Source organism: Malaclemys terrapin, chromosome 1 (assembly GCF_027887155.1).
Source record: "Malaclemys terrapin pileata isolate rMalTer1 chromosome 1, rMalTer1.hap1, whole genome shotgun sequence".
In the NCBI taxonomy this organism is placed as follows: Eukaryota; Metazoa; Chordata; order Testudines; family Emydidae; genus Malaclemys; species Malaclemys terrapin.
This window is the reverse complement of record NC_071505.1, coordinates 231420993-231442714: the sequence shown is the minus strand read 5'-3', so window position 1 is coordinate 231442714 and position 21722 is coordinate 231420993. Positions and strand designations below refer to the sequence as shown.

Genomic DNA, 21722 nt, shown 5'->3' with positions numbered 1-21722 from the left:
ATAACATCTAGAGCTGTAATATCATTAAATTTCCTAAACTAAGTAAGGCCATTCCTAGTCTGGTGTGAGGCAAACTTCCAGGGAAGTTTTCTTTGACACTGCTAAAAGTTTTGCTACCAATTTAGTAGGTGTCCTTCTTCCCGCCACGTCAACATTGTAGCAGTGAGCCAGCACGTTTTGGATGTGCTCTACTGCAGCGGCCACCATTTTTGTTAATGTAATACCAGGTGGCATTAAAATCCCATGGAAGTTTTCAAAAGTATAAGGTGGGTGTTTAAACCAGAGTCCAAGACAAAGTTCAATTTGGATAATTACAATCTTTCCATGTAAAATTTCCAACTTGTTTTAATTTATTATTTTGTACTAAAGCATTTGGGCTATTCTAAATCTATCTTCTTACTACAGCTCTACCTCAATATAATGCTGTCCTCGGGAGCCAAAAAAAATCTTACTGCATTCTACGTGAAACTGCATAATATCGAACTTGCTTTGATCCACTGAAGTGCGCAGCCCCGCCCTCCCGGAGCACTGCTTTACCGCGTTATATCCGAATTTGTGTTATATTGGGTCGCGTTATAATGGGGTAGAGGTGTATATGCTGTTTCCTTTGCCTCCTTCTCAATACACTTGGCTTTGTACCATTCCATTAAATTATCTCTTTACTCGGAATACGCCCCTAACTGTTGCCCATCAAACACCCTCTTCTCTCCTCATTCAAACCCCTTCTTAAAACTCATTTCTTACAAAAATCATCCCTACATTATTAGTCCAACAGCAATCTCTCCCTACCCTCATCTTACTGAATCCAGAATATACATTTTGATTCTCAGATAGCAAGACATTCAAAACAGGGAATGAATCTGTTTTGTCGGGCATTGCTTACATTTGTAGTACTATTTAGTCTTAAGAATAATATTGCTATGCACTGTTAATTACTACACCTCTACCCCGCTATAACGCTGTCCTTGGGAGCCAAAAAAATCTTACTGCGTTATAGGTGAAACCGCATTATATCGAACTTGCTTTAAACTGACAGAGTGCGCAGCCCCGCCCCCCCGGAGCGCGGCTTTACCGCGTTATATCTGAATTCATGAATTATCGGGCCGCGTTATATCGGGGTAGAGGTGTATTTCATACTAAAGAGATTATGGTTTAGTGGTGGAATGCTCTCTGTAGCTTGCAAGGTTTACAGTGCGCTTTAATATCCTACAGAACAGAAGACATTACAAAAACTTTCAGTCATTTAATGAAACAGATTTAAAAAAAAGTAAAAGTGGAACTTTCAAATTCATCACCAAACAGAAGCATAATCATTCCTAGTTTACACTTCTGATGTAAGGAATTATCCAACTAAAATAATCTCAAACAGCTCAATATTGCACACTTATAGTCCACTTTAATAAAGACAGAGTCACTGCCTGTAAAATCAATATATAAAATTGTATTCTCCAACAAGAAAGATCTGAACAAGGCTGTATTTTCTCTAAATTGGAAAAGGCGAAAATAATTAAAAATAAATTATTGCTGTTTGACTAGCCACCTTTCATAATTAAGGACAAAACACAGTTATTGTTACTGTACCACCTACAAAGCAGATTTAAAAGAACTGTTCTTGATTAATTCATCTGTTCTAGGTTAATTCAATTCACTGAAATTAAATATCAATATAAAGAACTAGTTTCAATTAACCTTTTTGACAACAAATCCAGCTTCACTATGTTAACAGTTAAAATAGCAGTCATAAGAACATAAGAATGGCCATACTGGGTCAGTCCAAAGGTCCATCTAGCTTAGTATTCGGTCTTCCGACAGTGGCCAATGCCAGGTGCCACAGAGGGAATGAACAGAACAGATAATCATCAAGTGATCCATTCCCTATCGCCTATTCACAGCTTCTGGCAAACAGAGGCTAGGGACTCCATCCCTGCCCATCCTGCCTAATAGCCATTGAAGGACCTATCCTCCATGAATTTATCTAGTTCTTTTTTTACCCTGTTATAAGTCCCAATTTTCATACTTGGGAGTCTAACATTAAGCATCTAAATCCCATTTCAGTGCCTAACTACATATTCTAGGCATCTAAACTATCACTTTGTTGCTTGAATACAGATTTAGGTGCCCAACTATAAACACCCAAATCTGAAAATTGGGCCTGTTAAATAGGGTACAATCACACCTTTTAAATTTTCTCTGACAAAAAATTTACTTACATTTATTAAATGTTAATAGCTTTCTGAAAGAATCTTCTGTTTTCTGCTGATGTTCCTGTAACATATGTTTTGACTACTCTGTTTATATTTACAGTTTGTTATGTTTCAATCTGCTTAAATGGTAAACAGTTTAGAAAAAACAGCTCTCAAACAGGTGGGCCATGAAGCAAAGAAAACAGTATCTCAATTTACAAAACTTTGTCTAACAGGAAAATGGTAAATAGCAAACTTGTTTGGTAGCACAGGTTTTACAAACAACGCGTAAGCCTTTTATTTTTATTAAAGAACTTACCATATGTATTAGGGACCTGTCCAACATTCTCTCCTGGGTAAAGTTTACTAACAAGTAAACGCTGAAAACGCAGCAACAAGTCCAAAGAAGCAGACCTCTCTTTACTGTAATGTTCGTGGTCTAGGCAGGAAGAAATGCGACGAGCCACATCTTTTAGCTTGGCTATAGTCTGCGAAGCGATGTTCCTAATTGGTATAAAAGCATTATAAAAGCACTTTAAAAGGGCAGCTGGTGTTTCAATTAGAAGCCTAAAGAAACAAGGATTAAGCTTTTGCTGGGATTTTCTCTAACTGTTGAGAATTAAGACACCTATGCGAGAGTTCACTGGAGAATGTTATTTTATTTGGGGTAACGTTCCAAGAATATTAGTTTGTTTCTGTAAATGGGACTCAACCACCACACCCTTATCTCCATAATTTACTATGATGCAAAAGATGTAATGAGCTGAACAATGTGAAATAGAATGTTATATAGAAGAAAGTTGTGGGGTAGCATATGTTTTAAAGTCCCAGTTATAAATGATTTCCTTGTTACACAGTCACATCAATGTGATGAGTGTTGTAAAAGTTCTCAAATTTTCTCACCCCTTTATTTCTGTTAGCCCACAAAGTACTCATGTGTCTCACAGGAGGTAGCAAGGACCAGGCTTGCTACACTGATCACTTATCTACAGGGATCCTAGAAATCAGTTTTCCATGGGAAAACATGGAAAAACGCAGAATTTGCATTTTTACAGAGAATCTTCAGTTTTTACATAGTGAAAAAATAAAAACATACAGTAGAATCCCGTGCCCCCCAGCGCACACCCAGGAATATGGGAAATTGATGCTTTTCAGCCCAGGGCAGCAGGGCTCCCGCTGACAGATTTCATTTTAATTGCTGAAAAATGCAGATTTTTATGTTTTTTTTAAATCGGAGAATTTTATGGATTTTTTTTAAAATCACAGAAAACTAGGATCCCTGCTTATCTGAGACTCCTGCATAGTGGCAAGAATTGAACACCCAACTTTCTTCCTCCCTCAAGCCCTAGAATTGACGTGTATCAGAAGTAAGGCTAGTGATATATTTTTCCAAAGCCATTGCTGGCTTTTTTGTGGAACACCTGGCTGTTAGCTCTGCTCTTTCTCTATTATGAACTCTGAGGTGGAGGACGAAGTACCACAAGGCCTGGGAACAAAAGAACAGTAGTTCTCCCTAGATCTAAAAATACCTATTGCAGAGTGCAGCGAGGCCGAGTGACCTCCCTCTGGACTGGAGAGCGAGGGACTACGCTCCGCCCCCCCCTTGCTGGAAGTATCAGGACGGGACTGGAAGTATAAAGGGATGGCTCGGCAGCTCTGTTGAGGAGGAGCCAGGGAAGGAGACGGATGCCTCCACTTTGCTGCGGCACCCTAGAGCTGAATCGGCATTCTGCAGCACCCTGCCCCCAGAGAAGTCTGGGCCTAAAGACAAGTTGCCAGGACTGCCATCCGCTGTGTACCCCGAGGAGCCAGAGGACCTGTGGATTATAGAGGTACCCAACCCCGAGGAAGTATGACCCCAGGGACAGCCAACGACTGTCCGGCTACCTTGCTGACTGACTCTAGGTCAGCATGTTGTAGCTGGATCCCCGCTGGCCCAGTGGAGGACCACTCCACCACTGTTAGGGCCCTGAGCTAGGACGCGGTGGAGTTGGGCAGTCCCGCGTCCCCTTACCACCGCACCCTTGAGCAGCAGACTCCCCACCCTAGGCCAGGAGGCCTGTGTGAATCTAACATCCATCAAGCTAAGACGCTAGACTCGGTTGGTGCTCCCCTAGACGGTGTGGATGCTCACCCCTACCTGAACTCCTAGACTGTGTGTTTGCTGGCTGCCTTAGCCTACAAGCTGAGGCTACAGCCTGCTCCTTGCTCTGCCTCACCCAAAGGGCTAGAGACCCAGACTATGTATTCTTGCTGGCTGCCTTGGCCAGGAGGCTTAGGCCAAGGGTGGGGGCAAGAGCATAAAACTATTATTGCTTGTTTTCCTCTGTTAGACGGACACAGAACTATAGACTACTTACAGCTCGGCCCCGCCAGCATGACCCAAGCCCTACAGTTACTGCCCAATACAGCGATGCAGAGTGGCCTTCCTCCCCACGGGAAAGTGAGGGACCCCTACACAGAGTCTTCATCTTTTCTACTCATTAAAGCAAAGATAAAACCAGAAAGCTACACTAAGGTAAACAGAATAAGCATATGTTCAATATTTCTAGTTTCAGGATGCAGAAGGACTGATGGGAAAAGACTGAAAGCATACTCTATCACCAGGGATCATTTACTGTTATTTAGCTCCAGGCTTCACAGTAGGATGAAATCTAAAGGGATTTTCTTTTGTAGGAAAAATAAAGACCCATGATCATGACATGTTTAAAACAAAGAATACCTCAGTAATTGCTGAATCAGTTGAACCAAAGGTAAACTCTGCTTCCCTGCAGACTCATAGATCCCAGTATTAATAAGGTCTTTGTCTAATGGAGTCCTGCTCCTATGAAGTGTTGAAGCATTTGCTTCCTGTTCATCAATTTCTTTTTCTTTCTGGGCTTCTTTTTTTGCCTCAATATCCTACAATACAAAAACTCTAAAGTTAAAAGCAAACAGCACATCATCAATAGATGCAATCATTTATCTCAGTAGGAAAAACACAGCATAATGGCTGTGACCTATGCCACAAATGAGATTAAGGGTATATCTACCCTGCACACTCCTTTCAGCAGTGTGCAGAATATATACACTCAACATGGGAATAAATAGCGGCGTAGACCATGAGGCACTGCTGAGGTGAGTAAACATATTCCTGAACTTGGTGGGTATGTACCATACAGGGCTCTCTTCTCACCCAAACAGTGTCTGGGTTTCTATGCTGCTATTTTTAGCAGTGTAGTGTCCTGCTGATGGAGTTTTTCCTCACTGCAAGGAAAGGCTCCAGCAACAGGGAAAGGCTCTGGCAGCTCTCCACCAGCAAGCCTTTTCCCACTGCCTCCCCCTACCAGAGTCTTCCATTGGCACATGTAGCCACACACCAGTGTGGATGTAGCTTGCTTTAAATTGCAGCATGTGGCTACAAATACCCTATACACCACCACAAGAAGTGTGCAGTGTAGACATAGCCTAAGTATACCAGACAAGTTTATTTCATATTTCACATTATGCAGACATCTAGCACATTTTTACAAATACTATTTTAAAGGAGAATTTCTTACTTGCTAAACCGTTCCAGCAACGCAGGCTAATGGGTAATGCCTGCCCTATACGTGTTTCACTTATGAGAGCCACCAAAGAAAAGTTTGCATTTTGGCATGCAGTTAGGTGCCAAACACTCCCACCAGCTTCTCAAAGATTACTCCCAATGAAAACTAAAAACTTTTCACAAGAGAAGAAAACAGTTCGCCTTTTAAAGGTAAACTCATATGTTAATATAGAGGGATACTTATACTAAACCTTTAGCTCAGTTAAAAAAAGGCAGGTATCTGAACTAGAAGCTGAAACTCCAAGGAATTGACAGGTAAGATTGTGTGTGTGTAAATGGACAGTGTACGACTGCTCTTTTGTAGGCATCAACTCTAAATGAGCCATATAGCATCTGGCCCATATGAACTGGAGGACCAGCAAGCCCTGGTTCTTTGTTTCAGAAGAAACAGGTGTCTGTAGTCTGAATTCCTGGAAGAATAGACTGAAATATGCCCTGTGAATACTCAGATTATGCCATATTCTCCTTCTTTTGCCCTGAATCTAGAGCAGAAACTAATCAAAGAGTATCGCAATTGTGGTGACAAGATGACAAACTTGAAAAGAAAAATAAGGCACATGAACAGGACCATTTTATCCTAATGAAAGAGCATCCAAGGACATCCAAGGGAGCAGTCAGTCTTTTCCAACATTCTGATCAAAGTAATTGTCACCAACACCTATACTCTACATGATAAAAGAGAGGAGAACAGAGGTCGAAGGCAGAGTGACACAGGTCATGAAGAACAGGCTGAGCTCCAGCATGAGATGTAAGACCTAGAAGGAAATCAAAAACACGCTAAGTCTCACAGGGAATGGGAGACTAAGGGGGAGAGCCTCACTCTTCTTCTAATGGCAAATGAGAGGCCTTTATTCAAGTATATCTGTACAAAACAAAGAATGATGAGAAGGTCAGACTAACTGAAAAAAAAATCTGGAGACCACTAAGTGTCCAAACTATAGTATACTACAGAGATTCTCTTCCTATAGGACAGCAGCATCTTTAGGACTTTTTTTAAGTTTTCAATTTATTTAAAAAGCTTCTCTCATCAGCCAGGAAAACAGACTAAGAAAAAAGTGGTGCATGATGGGTCAGTACATCCTACTGCAGTAGGGATTTTGAAAAAAGGGACTGTGTCCTCAAGACACTTAAGACGGTCCATATAAAGGAGTCCTTCAATGGCTCAATTTATGAGACTATGGCCAGGTCTACACTACAGGCGCTACAGTGGCTCAGCTACAGTGCCATAGCTCAGCTACAGTGCCATATGGCAGATGCTTCCTACAGCAATGCAGAGGAGGGGAAGGGAGGATTTCCCATCGCTGTAGGAACTCCACCTCCCCAAGCAACAGTAGCTAGGTCAACATTCTTCCATTGACCTAAGCTGAGGCTACACGGGAGGTTAGGTTGGCATAGCTATTGCGCTCAGGGGAGTCGATTTTTCACACCCCAGAGCACTGTAATTACACCAGCCTGACTTAATCTTGATTTATTTTTCTTAAGACTTTGCACGGCAGCAGGATCAGGGAAAAACAAATTACATGTTAATGCCATGGAACCAAGAGAGATTGCTGCATTACTTGTAAGCAGCCTTGGAATGTACCTACTTCTGGCTTCAAAGCAGTCAGAAGATACTCTCTAAGAAGTTGCATTCCCCTCACAAAAGAAACAGTGCGCAAGTTTCTCTCCCTCAGGATATGCATATTTGGTAGGCCTCAGGTTTCTTTCTTCCCAGGAAAAAAAGAAAGATCCCTGCAGCAAGGCTTTCCCTGGCAGTTCATGCATTCGACCACTGCCATGCTGTCTATAAGTACAGATGCCGTGTACCTTGCTGCTTAAGCAAGATCTATTTACAGCTCTGAGCTCATGGACTAAGTACCTTCAGTCATTCTCAGCATATAGCATGTTCTCCATTCTGGTGGGTTTCATTCAAAAGATCATTGAAGCCTGAATGGGCAAACCCTTCAACGCCCAAGGATTTCACTCATCCCAAGGATAGCGCTACATGTCTAACTCATCAAAATGGATCTTTGAGAAGAGTAGGAATTACTGAAGAACTCAAATGGAGCTGGGCTCATGAGCTGCATTTTACTGGTGCAGTGGAATATAACGTCTATAGCTTCTCTCTCTCTCCTGTAGTACTAGCCTAGAGTGTGTAGTTTTAGGATTAAGGGAATTTTTTTTTCAATGCTGTACTAAACTGTTGTTCTGGATCTGGGGGTTTCAGATTGAAATTCCAACTGGACAAGGTTACCGGTAACAGTGGCTTTCACATTTTAGTAGTGTGACTCATACTTTGTAACAAACATTAAGAATAGAGAAGTTCAAATTTCAGAGATTGCTGCTTACTATTTATGGAGGTTTTGGACTGAGATGCCCAATTAAAAGTGAACTGCTCTGCAAGAGTCCTTCAGAGATCAAAGACCATTTTAAGCCTGGCATGTGGCATTCATGTTTATGCATTCTTTTGCTGAAGCCACAGCAATAGATGCTGTATATCAGACAGGTGGTTTTCTGTACTGTACCTCACTTAAAAATAGTAAAATATACTCACTATTCATTTAAACTCTATCAAATTTATATGTAAACCTAAAATGCAAGCTGTAAGTTACAATTATGCTGGGGGTTAGGTGAAGCCTCATTGAAGATGATGGTACCAATAGCCACCCTTCATTCAAGATAGAAGAAAGAAGCAGGTAAGCTCCTTTTGGAGTAAGGTAAGAATAGGACCCACTGCCAGAAACACAGGCCAAATGCAAGGCCAGTCATGTGGAGAGGCTTCACTTTGGGCTAAATGCAAAATACAGAGGTCTAGGTTTTGTTTCGGGGGGGGGGGGGGAGGGGGGCGTGTGTGTGGACGCAGCCAGAAACACCACACAAGCAGACTGAAGGTAGCAAGATGGCAGCAGAAAGCCAAGGACAGCTAGAAAAGCACTTGTAGTGTGACCCTAAGAGAAAGCTAAGAGTGCTTTTTGAATAGTGCTGGCAGGGAAGAGAGGCTTGCAATGCCGAGCAAGAAAACTGCCCTCTGTCTGATGTAAGCCTGTTTATTTGCAAAGAATTTACACCAAGTCCTGTAAACAATTGTATTATATGCATCTTATTCTAGTTACACAGTAAATGGTAATATTGTTGAAATGTACCTGAATTTCTGCAGTGATAGCAGCACTTAATGCAGACTCTAAACCTCCATCAGCCATCAAACTGCCCACCAAGAGGTCAATCATAAATCGACGGCCTGGACTTACATTCATTTCATTTCCTGAAACTAACAAAACAGAACAAACATTTAATGGGCTAGAAATTCAGATGCTCATTTCATTTCCTGAAACTAAGAATGGAACAAACACATTGGACTAGATATTCAGACACCGAACAGTTTTCCATCATTAAATCATACCTGCACTGGGTAAGAGAGCTGAAAGAGCCCTAGCTCGCTCCTCTGCTGTTGGCAGCAACACAGACCACCCACTCTGCAGCACTGCTTGAGCAGCTGACTGTACAGTATTAAGAACTCCAGCGTTACTTGCTAAAGTTACCACGGACTGTTTCAGGCTATTCAACAAGACGCTGCCTAAACCCAAGCCAAGGCACTCTGGATCAACCTGGTGACTGATGGCAGCATGTAGCTGAAAGAGAAAGAATCAGTTTCATTTAGAGGTGACATAAGAAATGAAGTTGAACAAAGTCAATCATGCAGATACTGAATACAAATACATCTACTGGTCTAAATACAAGGAAATGTTTAGAAATAAACTGCAAAGCTAAAGTAAAAATATAATTACACCCGAGTAATATATACACTAATCTCAGCCAGTACCTCAGGATATCTAGTGAACAATAATTACCTCAATTTAGAAATTACCTAGACATCCCTGTACACATCGTTCTGTATTATCATGGACATAATGACATTGTTAGGAAGCTAGAAGTACCAGATTTGCCCCAAACAGGAAACTCATTTTTAAAAAGGCAAATTAAAACACTGAACACCAAAAGCCTTTTCAGCAAGTGGTATATTCAGCACAAATCCAAGATTAGTCAATTTACGTTTTAGTTTTACAGTTCATCTTAAATCAAATGCAAGAACGGTTTAGAAAACATTAAACCAAGAGCAAGAAAATTCATGGTTAGGACTGAAAACCCACCCTTAGCTTTCCACCTTTTGGAACTAAGATGCAGGAATAGCTCATTGTACCAATTTAATTTTAAGTGAACAAAAATGTTTTAAACACTTAAAAGCCACCATTTTCTTCCAACCAATTTACTGAAGCATTTTATCTGAGTGAGAACTCAGACACATAAGAAAGCTACAGTACCTGAAGTCTTAGAAGATTTAAGGTTGCAACAGCCATACATTCCTTCTCCTGTGGTGGTGGCCAGTCAGAGGTGCCATCCATTCCCTCAGTCACTTGTCTCAATAGGAGATCTAGCTGTTCAAATGTCATTGGGCAAACATCCACCACAAACGGTACACGCAAACCAATGGACCATTCAGAACAAGATGACCAGGCAAAACTCTACGTATGGAAAGGAAGAGTAACAGTTACTTTCTCTCTAATCAATGATAGGCCTATTATGAGATACCAGTGCTTCATTTAAGGAACTAGGCTCAGGAGCTATATTATGACTTTCAGATTTTTGATGAGGTGCAGGATGAATGTGACTCAATTCATTTACATCATCAGCAAGCACTCCCCTCTTGCCAACAGCTAAAGGTGTCCAACAATCACAAAAAATTACTATTTCCTATCATGTTTCTCAGAGTCCTTCTATGCCAGTCCAGACACCCTACTTTAATTTTGTTGGTGGAAAAGTTAGGACTGATTAATTCTTAAAACCTATACTAGCAATTGCTAATGTTGTTAAATGCTATTGCTCAGGAAGTCTTACTGAGCGGGAAGGTCAGCTAGGCCTTTTTGGAGAAGCAACTACAAACAAACTGGGGGGAAGGGGAGGGGTTGTGTCTCCATCTGTTGGTGGCATGAAATATCCACGTGGCACAGCTGGTACAGGAACCATTTAGACCAGTGGGGCGCAAAAGGTTCTCTAGGGGAAAGGGGAGGTGCAAAGAAACTTCGACCTTTTCCCCCTTTAAAAAACAATCATACAAATTAAAGCACAGGTTGGCTTATTTTCAACAATTTGGTAAGTTTCATAACTACACTAGGCCTACTATGCCTTTACAATTAATTTTGATTCTCATTTTAAAACTCATTTAATGTTTAATAATTGATATTAAAAAACAAACTGGCAACATATATAATAATATTGAGAGCCCAGGACCTCTCGCTTGAGTCAGATGCTCAAACATTAAATCGAATGAATGGGCTTCATCTGTGTTTCCCCTCCACCTTCCAGCATGAAAAACAGTTTCAGATTACAATTAATGCGGGGAGAGGGGGGCACGACAAATTCTGTGAATGGTAAATCGGGGGGGACGCGACTGGAAAAGTTTGCGTGCCACAGATTTAGATCATAGGGAGAAGTAGGAATTAAATTACTGTACTACACTCGTCTAATTCCACGGACAGGGTTGAAGACAAATCCTGAGTTACAGATTCAAAGCTTACCTGCGCAGGCCCACAAGCAATTCCAACAATGTGCTTTCTGTCTAATCCTGGGAGAGCAGTAGGCTCTGGTTTGGTGATCCTTAAAGTATCAAAATGCTGGCACTGATCATTGCTCCCCCAGCTGTGCACTTCACTATCCTCAGTAAGTGCCAAGCAATGGGTAGATCCAGCCGCCACATCCACCACTTTTTTCCCTTATAGCAAAAAGTGAACAAATATTAAACTTTTCTTACTACAAAGTTTACATACATTTTTTTAACAAAAAACCATTAGTGGAATAGCTTTTGTGTTTCACCAACACCAACAGCTACTAAAACCACAATTAAAAATGAGCAGAGTTAATACGTCAAACTGTAGTTTTACCTTCCACGTTGATAGACTGGAAGAGTCTACCCCAAAAAAAATTAGAAAGGTTTAAGAGACTTAAGCTATCTGAAGTGCCGAAGTGTATAAGACTACAAAAATCTTGTGTTATTTTGCATCCATTTAGCTTAGTTGTTGATTTAGAAGAGTTTGTTGGCATTTCCACTATTAAATGGAAAAGTGATTGGACAGTGTCACATGCTGAAGTCAATTGGTGTTGCCACACACCTCAGAATTTCCATGGCTCTCAACAGTTCTATTCACATATGTAAAGTTAAGCATGTGCATGTTTACAAGATTGGAGCCTAAATGCGTTTTACACGCAAAAATTCTTCAGTCAGGCTAAGTGAGAAAAGCAGTAGGAATAAAGAGAAAGCCAAGAGTATAGAAACAAGAATTTTAAAGTATTAAAAGTATTTTAATAGAGTAGCATAACAAGTCTGTTGGAATAACAGAAGTAAAATCTCAGATAAAAGGCACAAGGGGTGGCAAATACACTTGTTTAATACAAGTAAGCTACAATTTGACATCAATGAGAGCAGTGGTGAGATTCTTTAAGTTAGGATACAATATATGATAAAAGCAAATTTTTCCACCAAAAACTAAGTACTTTTGACATTTTCCAACTTTCTAGGTTGAGAAAGAATTAGGATTCCGATTTTGTGTTACACTTACCTTGCAAGCCTTCCAGCAGTTTAGGATATCGAACATGCTCTTCTGTTCCATGCCCAAGTCTCTGATTGTCACCTTTCCCCCAGGAATAGACCTGCCCGTCTTTTGTTAAAGCAACAGAAAACTGACTCCCACAGCGTACTTTCACAACATCCAGGTCCTGAAGCTTTTCTATCAACTTGGGAGTTTTGCAACCATCACTGCCACCTCTTCCTAGCTTCCCGTAATCTCCATCACCCCAAGACCACACCTGGCCTAGAAAGGAAGACATTGCACTGATCTTTCAGGAAAGTTACATATATTGACAAAAGTGAGTAAATTATTCAAATTAGAGCTTTTGGAAGTCACCTAAATATGACCACATTACGAGTCTCCAAAAAAATGTGGAGTTCACGCATGCTTAATATAGACTTGTTAAGAATTTGGCAGCTAAATTCTCTGAGGATTCTGCCTGTATTGAGGATGTTCCAGCCCAGAGATACAGGGGCTGAGCAAGATTTTCCTTGCAATTTCTCTTCCTGGCTGATGCAAGCTGCTGTGGCCCCAAGCACAGGAACTGAAAGCAAGGAGAGGCTCTCCTATGCTTTCAGCTGGTGCTCAGGCAGCAAAAAGAAGGAAAAGGAAGAAGCTACATCGAAATGCATAGTTGTGAGAAATGGGAGGCTGGATGGAAGCCCAGTGGCAGGAGCCAATGGTGCTCTGGTGAAAGGCAGAGGAGGATAGAGTTATGCCTATCCAAGAGGGATGTTTTACAACTGTACTCTGACCACTTCAAAAAAGTTTAAATCTCAAAAACAGTACTGGCAGTCTAGGTAGGTAAATGATATTTTTGTGAAAAGGAGGAATATACAGCAGAACAGCTGGTGAGCTGAAGAGATGTCTGAAGAAGTCTGAGTAACTATACATCTGGAAAGAGTAGCAAGTTATATAAATTTAGTGCTTAACTTTTCTCCTTTACTAATACTTTCAATTTTTAAATCCGTATTAAAATATAAATAATCACCTAGAGACTATTCTGAAAAAGCACTTTCAGTTTGAGATTCTCTTATAAAATTTGTTTCATGAACGTTCAGCATAAGACCTACACCACAAAAGTCTTTCTAATGACATTAACCACGGCAAGTTTAGCCACTGACCATTTTCAGTCACTGCAAGAGTCTGAGCATCTCCACTTCCACAGGCCACATCAATAACCTTCAGTCCTTTCAGCCCAGTGACGAGCATTGGAATGGTCTGATCTTCACTGGAACCTTCCAAACAAAAAATAATCGCTTGTCAAAAATACCCAAGAGACATACATTTAAAATTTCCACAAACAGAACACCATGCTTTAAGAAATTAGAGGAACATACCATGCCCCAGCCTGCCATAGTTCCCTCGTCCCCATGTATACAACTCTCCCTCAGCAGTGATGGCTGCGCTATACGTGCTTCCACATGCAATATGAACAACATGTTTCCCAGCCTGCTTTCCAGATAAAGCAGATATCATCTTTGGTTCCTCTAAGGGTCTATTTTGAGGGAAGACAAGAGTCAGTAATTATGTGAAAAGATCTGTAGTAACCAGTCTGCTAGAAAATAAACTGATCATCACGATCACAACTACAAACCTTACTGACTGCCATAGGCAGCAAGTTATAAATGGACCTGTAAAGCAAATTAAGGTTGATGCTGATCAATAACAAAACACAATATGCAAAGCACTGTGGAGAAGTTTACACTACCACTGCCTGTGATATACTAAAGTCTGATCACTAGTATTTTTACCTCCAAATAAGTCAGTCCAGTGGTTTTCACAAACACTATACTTCACTGTGAAAAAAAACCAGCCCAATGGATACCGCTAAGAGAAAAAGATTTCCAACCACGATGCACAAGGTGCATACTCACATACAGTGGAATGGACATATGCAAGCACACGAAGATCTCAGAATTTTGAATTAAAAAGGAGAGAAAAGAAAATATTCAGAAAGGATGTAATTTTACAGTTGACAATACATGAATGTCTTGTTCTGAAGTTGGATTGTTGTAAAAGACATTTTGGATTACTCAGCTTCAGATTTCATAAGTGGAGCTGGATTTCTTGAAGATCTTTATGTTACCACTGCTTAACAGAATAGATACATTTTTTATCATTTTCTATAGCCACAAATCAGTATTCAATTAAGACAAATATCCTTAAAAGACCTCCTGGATCATCTCACCATGCAACAGAATTTTCTAAGCTAAGCAGGCATTCCCTTCTTACATGTTCATTGTTGTCTAAAATCCATAAAAAAAAAATTAAAAAAAATAAAAGAAAAGAAAACTGAGGAAAGCTAGCCTTTTCCATTGTCATTAACAACTGTAGTTTATTTGCTGGTCTAATCATGACAACATAATTAAGACAAAATCTAAAGTAATGTATGTTTGTAAATCATCTTGCTTTGCTTAATTTCTTACCAACCTTTGAATGATGTACATGTACTGGAGGACTTGAACAACGATAGCATACTATCGTATCTTTTGCCTGTTGTCATTTCGCTGTAAGTGGCTGTGTTTCACTAACATTTATTAAATGTCTGCATATTTAATCCTACCTTAGTTTCTAACATTAAAGTAGAACATTTGTAAATACGTTCTATGCTTAAGCTGGTGAATCAATGGTATTTTATTACACATACACTGTGTCCCCATGGCCTAGTCTTCCACCATCTCCACAACCCCAAGAGAAAACCTCTCCAGTTGCTGCCAAGGCAAGATAGTGGTGACCATCTGAATGTGCTGCAATCTTCACAATATTTCTAGAAGCAAGACTCTGCACCAGCTGTGGTCCCTGTAAATTAGTTAGAGACAATGTACAAAGAAAAAAGTTACTTATGTTGCTCAGAGTGTCGAAAATACTCAGACAACTTGATAATTAGATTTTTCCCCAATGAGGCCTTACTTCAGAACTATACATTCCACCATTAATTTAATAAAACCAGAGAACCAGGCCAGAAGTTCAAATCCAATATTTGGGTTTGGTGAAAGGTAGAGGATGCTCTGGAGCTCTCATTTTGTCCCATCCTTATAATGCATGTAATATATATTAAACTGGCCTTTGTCTGATCATTTCAGATAGTCTTCGCTGCATATTTTTCTGTTTTAGTATAATTTTGTAAAGGGAATTTAATGCTTAGGCACTGGTAGTCAAAACATCCATTAGTTTAAATGCACTTCGTGCTAAGCAATTGCCACGTTACATGGAAATAAACGGCAAAGCAATACCACTGGAGAAGAAAGAGGGCATTGTTCATAAGGGTGGATTGTTGCAAGCACCATAACAAATATTTATAACATAGGAAAAATTCTTAACATGGCAAACAAAGGTGCTAAACCATTGTTGCTGAAGGTTCAAAAACAAGGAATTTAAGATTAGCAGCATCACAGTATCTCCACTACACATCTGAATGATTAGAAAGAACAATCTCAGAGCAGCATATTTTATAGAAAATGGTATGCTTAGTATGGATGTAAAAATCACCTACCAGTGTGTCACTGTTGTATGCCTGCGTGTAAACTCGTCCATTTCTAGATAAGATTAAAAAACGTTTCTCTGCACAGGCAATTTGCATAACTCCAAGATTGGCAAGTCCTTCACACTGAATTGGACCACTCACATTAGCATAATATTTCCATCCTATTAAACCCCAACCTATGACTTCTTGCAAAGATCCCTGTAAGGCAACAAAGCTAAGTAAGAATTTACAGTTCACTACACAACTTAATTAAAACAAGCACCAGGATATTTTTTCTAATAATTATGTGCTTCAACAATACTTCAATCAATCAATCAATATTCATGGTAGCTGTAAAAGAAAGACACCAATGAACCTTACCTATTAGTAAGATATTAAAAATAGTCTCACACGCATCACAAACTAATTAAAAGATACTACCTCACTCACCTATGGTATCTTTTATTGGACCAACTTCTGGTGGTGGAAGAGACAAGCTGTCAAGCCACCCAGAACTTCTCTTCAGATCTGGGAAAGGTACTCAGAGTGTCACAGCTAAATACAAGGTCGAACAGATAGTTTAGCATAAGCAGTTAGCACAATCTGTTCCATATTGTATTTAGCAGTGATGCTCTGAGAACCTTTCCCAGACCTGAAGAGCAGTTCTGTGTAGCTCAAAAGCTTGTCTCTCTCACCAACGGAAGTTGGTCCAATAAAAGATATTACCTCACCCACCTTGTGTCTCTAATACCCTATTACCGACATGGCTTACAGAATATACCATAAATATTTATAGCAAGTATGTAAAGAAGATCTTTCAACCAGTGAAGTTATATAAAATTTTGGGGGTTTCTTTAAATTGCTACTATACCAGAGCACTCTGACTTAAACATTTAAGAAATTTGGTCTTAAACCATTTATTTTGATGGGCACTGGGAATAGTACATTTATGGGGCATGATCACCCATAGGTTTTGGGGAATGACTTGCTTGTCATTCTGTAGAAATCTTTGGCAGATGCAAAGAGCAGTAACAATGGGCTCCAGAATAAGCCACATTCAGATAACCCCGGTGGTACTGGGAGGATGGGATAAGAAGAAGGGAAACAGAAGACTAAGATCTCAGGGCTCAAAAAGTAGCTTGGAAAACAAAAATAAAGAAAGTGTAAGGAGATTCTCCTCATTCCACTGAAAGTGTTAAACTCTTTGGTACAGGCCGTACATGTTTATATCCACTACAGGAAAGCGTTCAAATATTACTCCTGAACTGCTTATATAACTTTGGATTCTTTTAAACTGAATTACGGAAATTCTGAAAAAATTTCTAACTGTACAGGGATTTCAGCCTTAAATTATACCTTACCTCCCTGGTCAGATACCTCGTTTGGCTATGGCCAAACATGAGGAAAAGAGGCAGGGAGGTTAAATACTCAGATTACTATAATCCGTTTCCTTATGGAAACTCACTTTAGACACTATATGAAAATATTTTAAAACCAATAGTTACACTTCTCTTTGTAAGTAAACTGATGATTTATTAAAAATCATTGAATCGTCTTTCTTGACAGTTTACTCTTTAAACTAATTGTCCATCTACAAACAGAATCCTTTTATTTGAGATTATATGAGATTACCTTATGAGATGTAGGAGAGCTACACTGTGGAGGCATACATGGAGTGGCCAGGCGATCTAAGTGGGCCATGATCACAACTGCCGTTTGTCGCAGATCAATTGCTAGCTCGTTGTCCTGTGGTAAAGTCAGGTACCTCAGAAAACTCTCATTGGGACTCAGGGAGTAGGACAGCATCTAAGAAAGCAAAGAAAAGCAGTTAAAAATAAAAGAAAGTTAAAAACAGGAAAATATTCAGAGTACTTTTTACATGCCCCATAAGTTCTTTTCCCTTATTTCTCTAGATACAGATATGGCATATTTTGTGGATACTCAGCATCTGTAATTCCTATTGAAGTTAATAAGGGACTCAGCATCTGTATATACTATTCCTTCCTCATGCAAGCAATAATTTCAATTATACATATACACTGAGAAATTGATGCTAACTTTGTATCAATTGTGCTATTCTGTACTGCCCAATAAAATTTAAGAATGTAATGATGTTTCAATCAAATTAATGGGAAAAGTTAAATGTTCAAGAAAATTAATCCACAGAGATTTGTAGTAACACATAAAAACTATTTCTACAACAAAATCTAAAATGCAATATTTATATAAACATACTGCAAACTTTTAATCTGCCATCCCGAGAAAATGCAAAATGTACATACTGTAGTACAACAGTTGTATATGTATCTCGATGTGTAAATTACTACTACAAAAGTGGAGTTACAAACTTCAGAAGAGCAACAATGAGCATCTATACTTGATTGCTAAGCAACATGACACAACTGGATAGTGGATAGAATATACCTCATAAATAAACCAAACACATATACCTGAATCTCATCCTCGGCGTTAGGTATGTCTTTATTACAGATTATGCTCTGAAACCTTTGCAGCAAAGGTAGAAGGGGTGCACTTGTTCCTTGTGCAGATCGCTCATTATCTGTCTCTCTTGTTCCATTATCCCAGAGTTGAAGCAGCAACATAACAGCAGACAACATTTGGCTGAAAGAATAAGTTTACCATCCTGTTGTAAGCACTCCTACAGAAGTTATTTAAAGTTCCACATTAAATCAAATTTTAGAAGATGGGCATGTTTAGTAGTATGTGTGTGAGGGTATTGGGCAGAATCTTCTCAAAGCTAGCTCACTTAAAAGTTTTGCTTAGTTTAGGGGTTTCCCCCCCCCCAAACAAAAGTGTCAAAGTGAAGTATAGTTTTTGAAATTTTGGGGTGTTTTTTTTAGTTTTGGTATGTGTGCAAGTTTTACCTTTGATTATTCAGTAGTTATTTAGAAAACTGAGCAATCTGTTTAAAAGTTGTGGTTATAGATAAACTTTGTAAGAACAGACTAAAAGTATCCTTCGCTGGTATAAAGCAGCACAGCTCCATTGACTTCAATGGAACTATACCACTTAAATCAGATGAAGATCTGGACCAAATGTCCACAAAAAAGTATTTCAAGACAGTTTTAATGTGCCTTCACCTCCTTTCTTGCAAAGTTTTAGCTATATAGGAATTGCTATTCTGGCTCAGAACAGTGATCCATCATTGACCACAGACAGATCTTGATGATTCACCGAAATATGAAAGAAGTCTTCTAGCAGAAAATTATGTAATAGACTGCTCACTAAAATATGTTTCTTTCTAATCCCCATCAGTTAAATTGGCTTAGACCCTGAAGCATGAGCTCTTTGTAGTCCCTAATTTTCTATCTATATTTCATCCTTCATCGTTACCCTTCATGATAGGAAATTATGGTTAAATCCTGGCCCCACTGACATCAATGAAGTTTGCCATTGACTTCATTGGGGTTAGGATTTCACTTCTAATCATTACAGAGAGGACCCATAGGTGTTGCATCAAAATGTTAACATTGAACTAATACAAACTAAATGCCCAGAATTGCTCAGAACATTTTAATAGGTACTCTTGTTTGAGAGCAGAAAAGTGCTTCATTTCTCACCTTAGTGTGCCCCTCTGCACTGCCAACTCTAACAATATAGCAAGTGCCAAGTGCTGGTCTTGTAATGGAATGTTTGCTGGCCCTTTGGAACTTGGAGCTCCATGTACATCACTATTTAAAAAACAAAAAATACTTGAAGATGCAGAAATTAATGTTTGCAGCATTAACACATTACAAAGAAACCACTGGGAAAAAACAAAAACACATCTGCACAACTATAGTATCTACAAGGTGCTTGATTATGTCAACATTCATAGGAAGATTATAAGCTTCTGGGGCAGAAAAATACCTAGGAAGATATGGAGAAGATGAAGCGTAAAGTATTGACTCTCTTTTGGGGAGGTGCAGAGGTTTGTTTTTAAAATAAATAATCATCCTCAACTCCCTTGTGTATTTCGGAAGCGATACTTTTCGGATGTGCTGATAATGGTGCCTGTTTCCAAAAATGGAACACACATAACGTGGATTGAAAGTAGTGAACAGCCAAGACCAAAAACATCTGTATCAGGTGACCTAATTACTACGGTTCCATTTGACAAGAGACCCAAAAGCAATACTGGCACATACAGCATCCAGAAGCATCCTTACGTCCACTTCCTCTTGAGTACTGCACAAGTCTTGGACTTAACACTTCTACTGATGATGCACTTTGCTCCTCCACCATTTGAAAAGCCTTAAAGCAAGAAGCACTGCTTATGTTGCATTCTGAACCATATATTCACAGAGGAATTTTACAAGTGATTGCTTATTGGATGCCATATTTAGAAACTTTTTCCACAGAAGCATAGGGCCTCCACCAATCACCTGTTATTTCCCATATCCAGAGTCATCCCTTGGGTAGGGCAAATCAGGGCAACCGCTCCGGGCCCCACGCTTTGGGGGACCCCATGGGCTGGTGCGATTGGCCTGCATGGTAGGCCCCAGAAAAGACTAATCTGTCACTTCCGCCCTGGGTCCCGCAACCCCTAGGGACAGCCCTGCCCATATCCAATCTTAAATCCTGTCCTGTACTCTCTTTCTGCAGTTTTCAGAGTTACTATTGTCATATCTGTCAAAAACTTTGATTAAAGAATTAGCTTTTCAAATCTTTGGAACCTGCCTCAAATACGCAACAGCTAATTCATCAAATGTGTGGAATTTGTCTCCAGCCATCATTTGTATGATAGCCATGGCATCCCATATATATACACTGGAGGTTCTTTGTTGCATGCTCTTAGCTCATGGATTCTTTCAGATTGAGATTCCAGCTGATGCCCTTGCTCAGTTTTGTCTGTTCTTCTCATTGTTCCATCAGCATGGAAGAGGGACACAGTCAGCACAAGTCTTATTGGGTGACTAAGAACAGTTGACATTGAAACATCAAGTGCACCTCTCACAAATTTCTTCATTTGTTCTTCATAAACATCTGCTATTTTCAGCAGAGACTTCTATACACCTGACATTACATGTAGTCCAACAGATATGTTGATAAGCACCTCTGCATGCGATTCAGGATCAAATGGGTTTGTCATACAGTTGATGACATGGTTGGTAAGAGCTGTAACGTGCTCTTCATCCCACTTCAGTGCATAAGCAAGGACTTGTTTGCGGACTTAATCTGCACTACTTCTTGTTAGGCTACTTCTTTCTCTCATAGCTTTTCCATATTCAAAATATGAAGCTGTGTATTATCTCTAACACTAATGCTGACCTTTGCGTAAGTTACTGAATTAAAGTCACTGAATTAAAAAGCCAGTTTCTAGAACATTTCAAAAGCTAATTGTAATGGTCCGGTGCGAGGGTCGTGCCCTCTCAGGGGCCGTCGGGAGCCAGGCCGCCTCACTACGCGTCCAAATCGTGTCTCAGGGTTCTGAAGGTCTCGGAGTTCTGCAGGTCTCGGGGTTCTGCCCCTCAGGCAGGGGCTAAACAAAAGGTACACGGCCTCTGCAAGGAGCTACAGCCCTAAGTCAGGGCTGGGCAGCAACCCCGGTCCGGGCTCCGGTTCTCGCGGCCGGAGCTGGATAATTACAAAATAAAATAAGCCCACATGCTAGCTCAGGGCGGGCAACACACAAGGGTCCAGGGGGCTCAGAACCTTCCTGCAGGCTGAGCACTAACAAAGTCAGTAGCTAAGGCCCGGCCCTCAATCAGGGCGGGGCAGCAAACAATAGTCCAGGGGGGCTCAGAACCTTCCTGCAGGCTGAGCACTAACAACCTCAGGAAGCCCAGGCCCTTAGTCAGGGCAGGGCAACAAACAATAGTTCAGGGGACTCAGGTCCGTGTAGCAGGAGCTGAGCACTAAAAGTCAGGAAGCCCAGGCCCTTAATC

The 21722-nt window shown here is 40.1% G+C and overlaps 1 protein-coding gene across 2 annotated transcripts in view; it reads right to left on the bottom strand.

Moving 5' to 3' along the window:
* Positions 1-21722, bottom strand: part of HERC2 (HECT and RLD domain containing E3 ubiquitin protein ligase 2) — a 211145-nt gene that overhangs the window by 121680 nt on the left and 67743 nt on the right. For both annotated transcript variants that reach the window (XM_054009114.1, XM_054009124.1), the window contains exons 8-21: positions 19416-19526; positions 18285-18456; positions 17467-17640; positions 15865-16053; positions 15019-15170; positions 13709-13866; positions 13493-13606; positions 12360-12611; positions 11322-11515; positions 10068-10268; positions 9149-9377; positions 8892-9016; positions 4906-5084; positions 2503-2687 (exon numbers count right to left, since the gene is read on the bottom strand). In XM_054009114.1, coding sequence (XP_053865089.1) covers positions 2503-2687; positions 4906-5084; positions 8892-9016; positions 9149-9377; positions 10068-10268; positions 11322-11515; positions 12360-12611; positions 13493-13606; positions 13709-13866; positions 15019-15170; positions 15865-16053; positions 17467-17640; positions 18285-18456; positions 19416-19526 — 2435 coding nt within the window. The remainder of the gene's footprint in view (positions 1-2502; positions 2688-4905; positions 5085-8891; positions 9017-9148; positions 9378-10067; positions 10269-11321; positions 11516-12359; positions 12612-13492; positions 13607-13708; positions 13867-15018; positions 15171-15864; positions 16054-17466; positions 17641-18284; positions 18457-19415; positions 19527-21722) is intronic.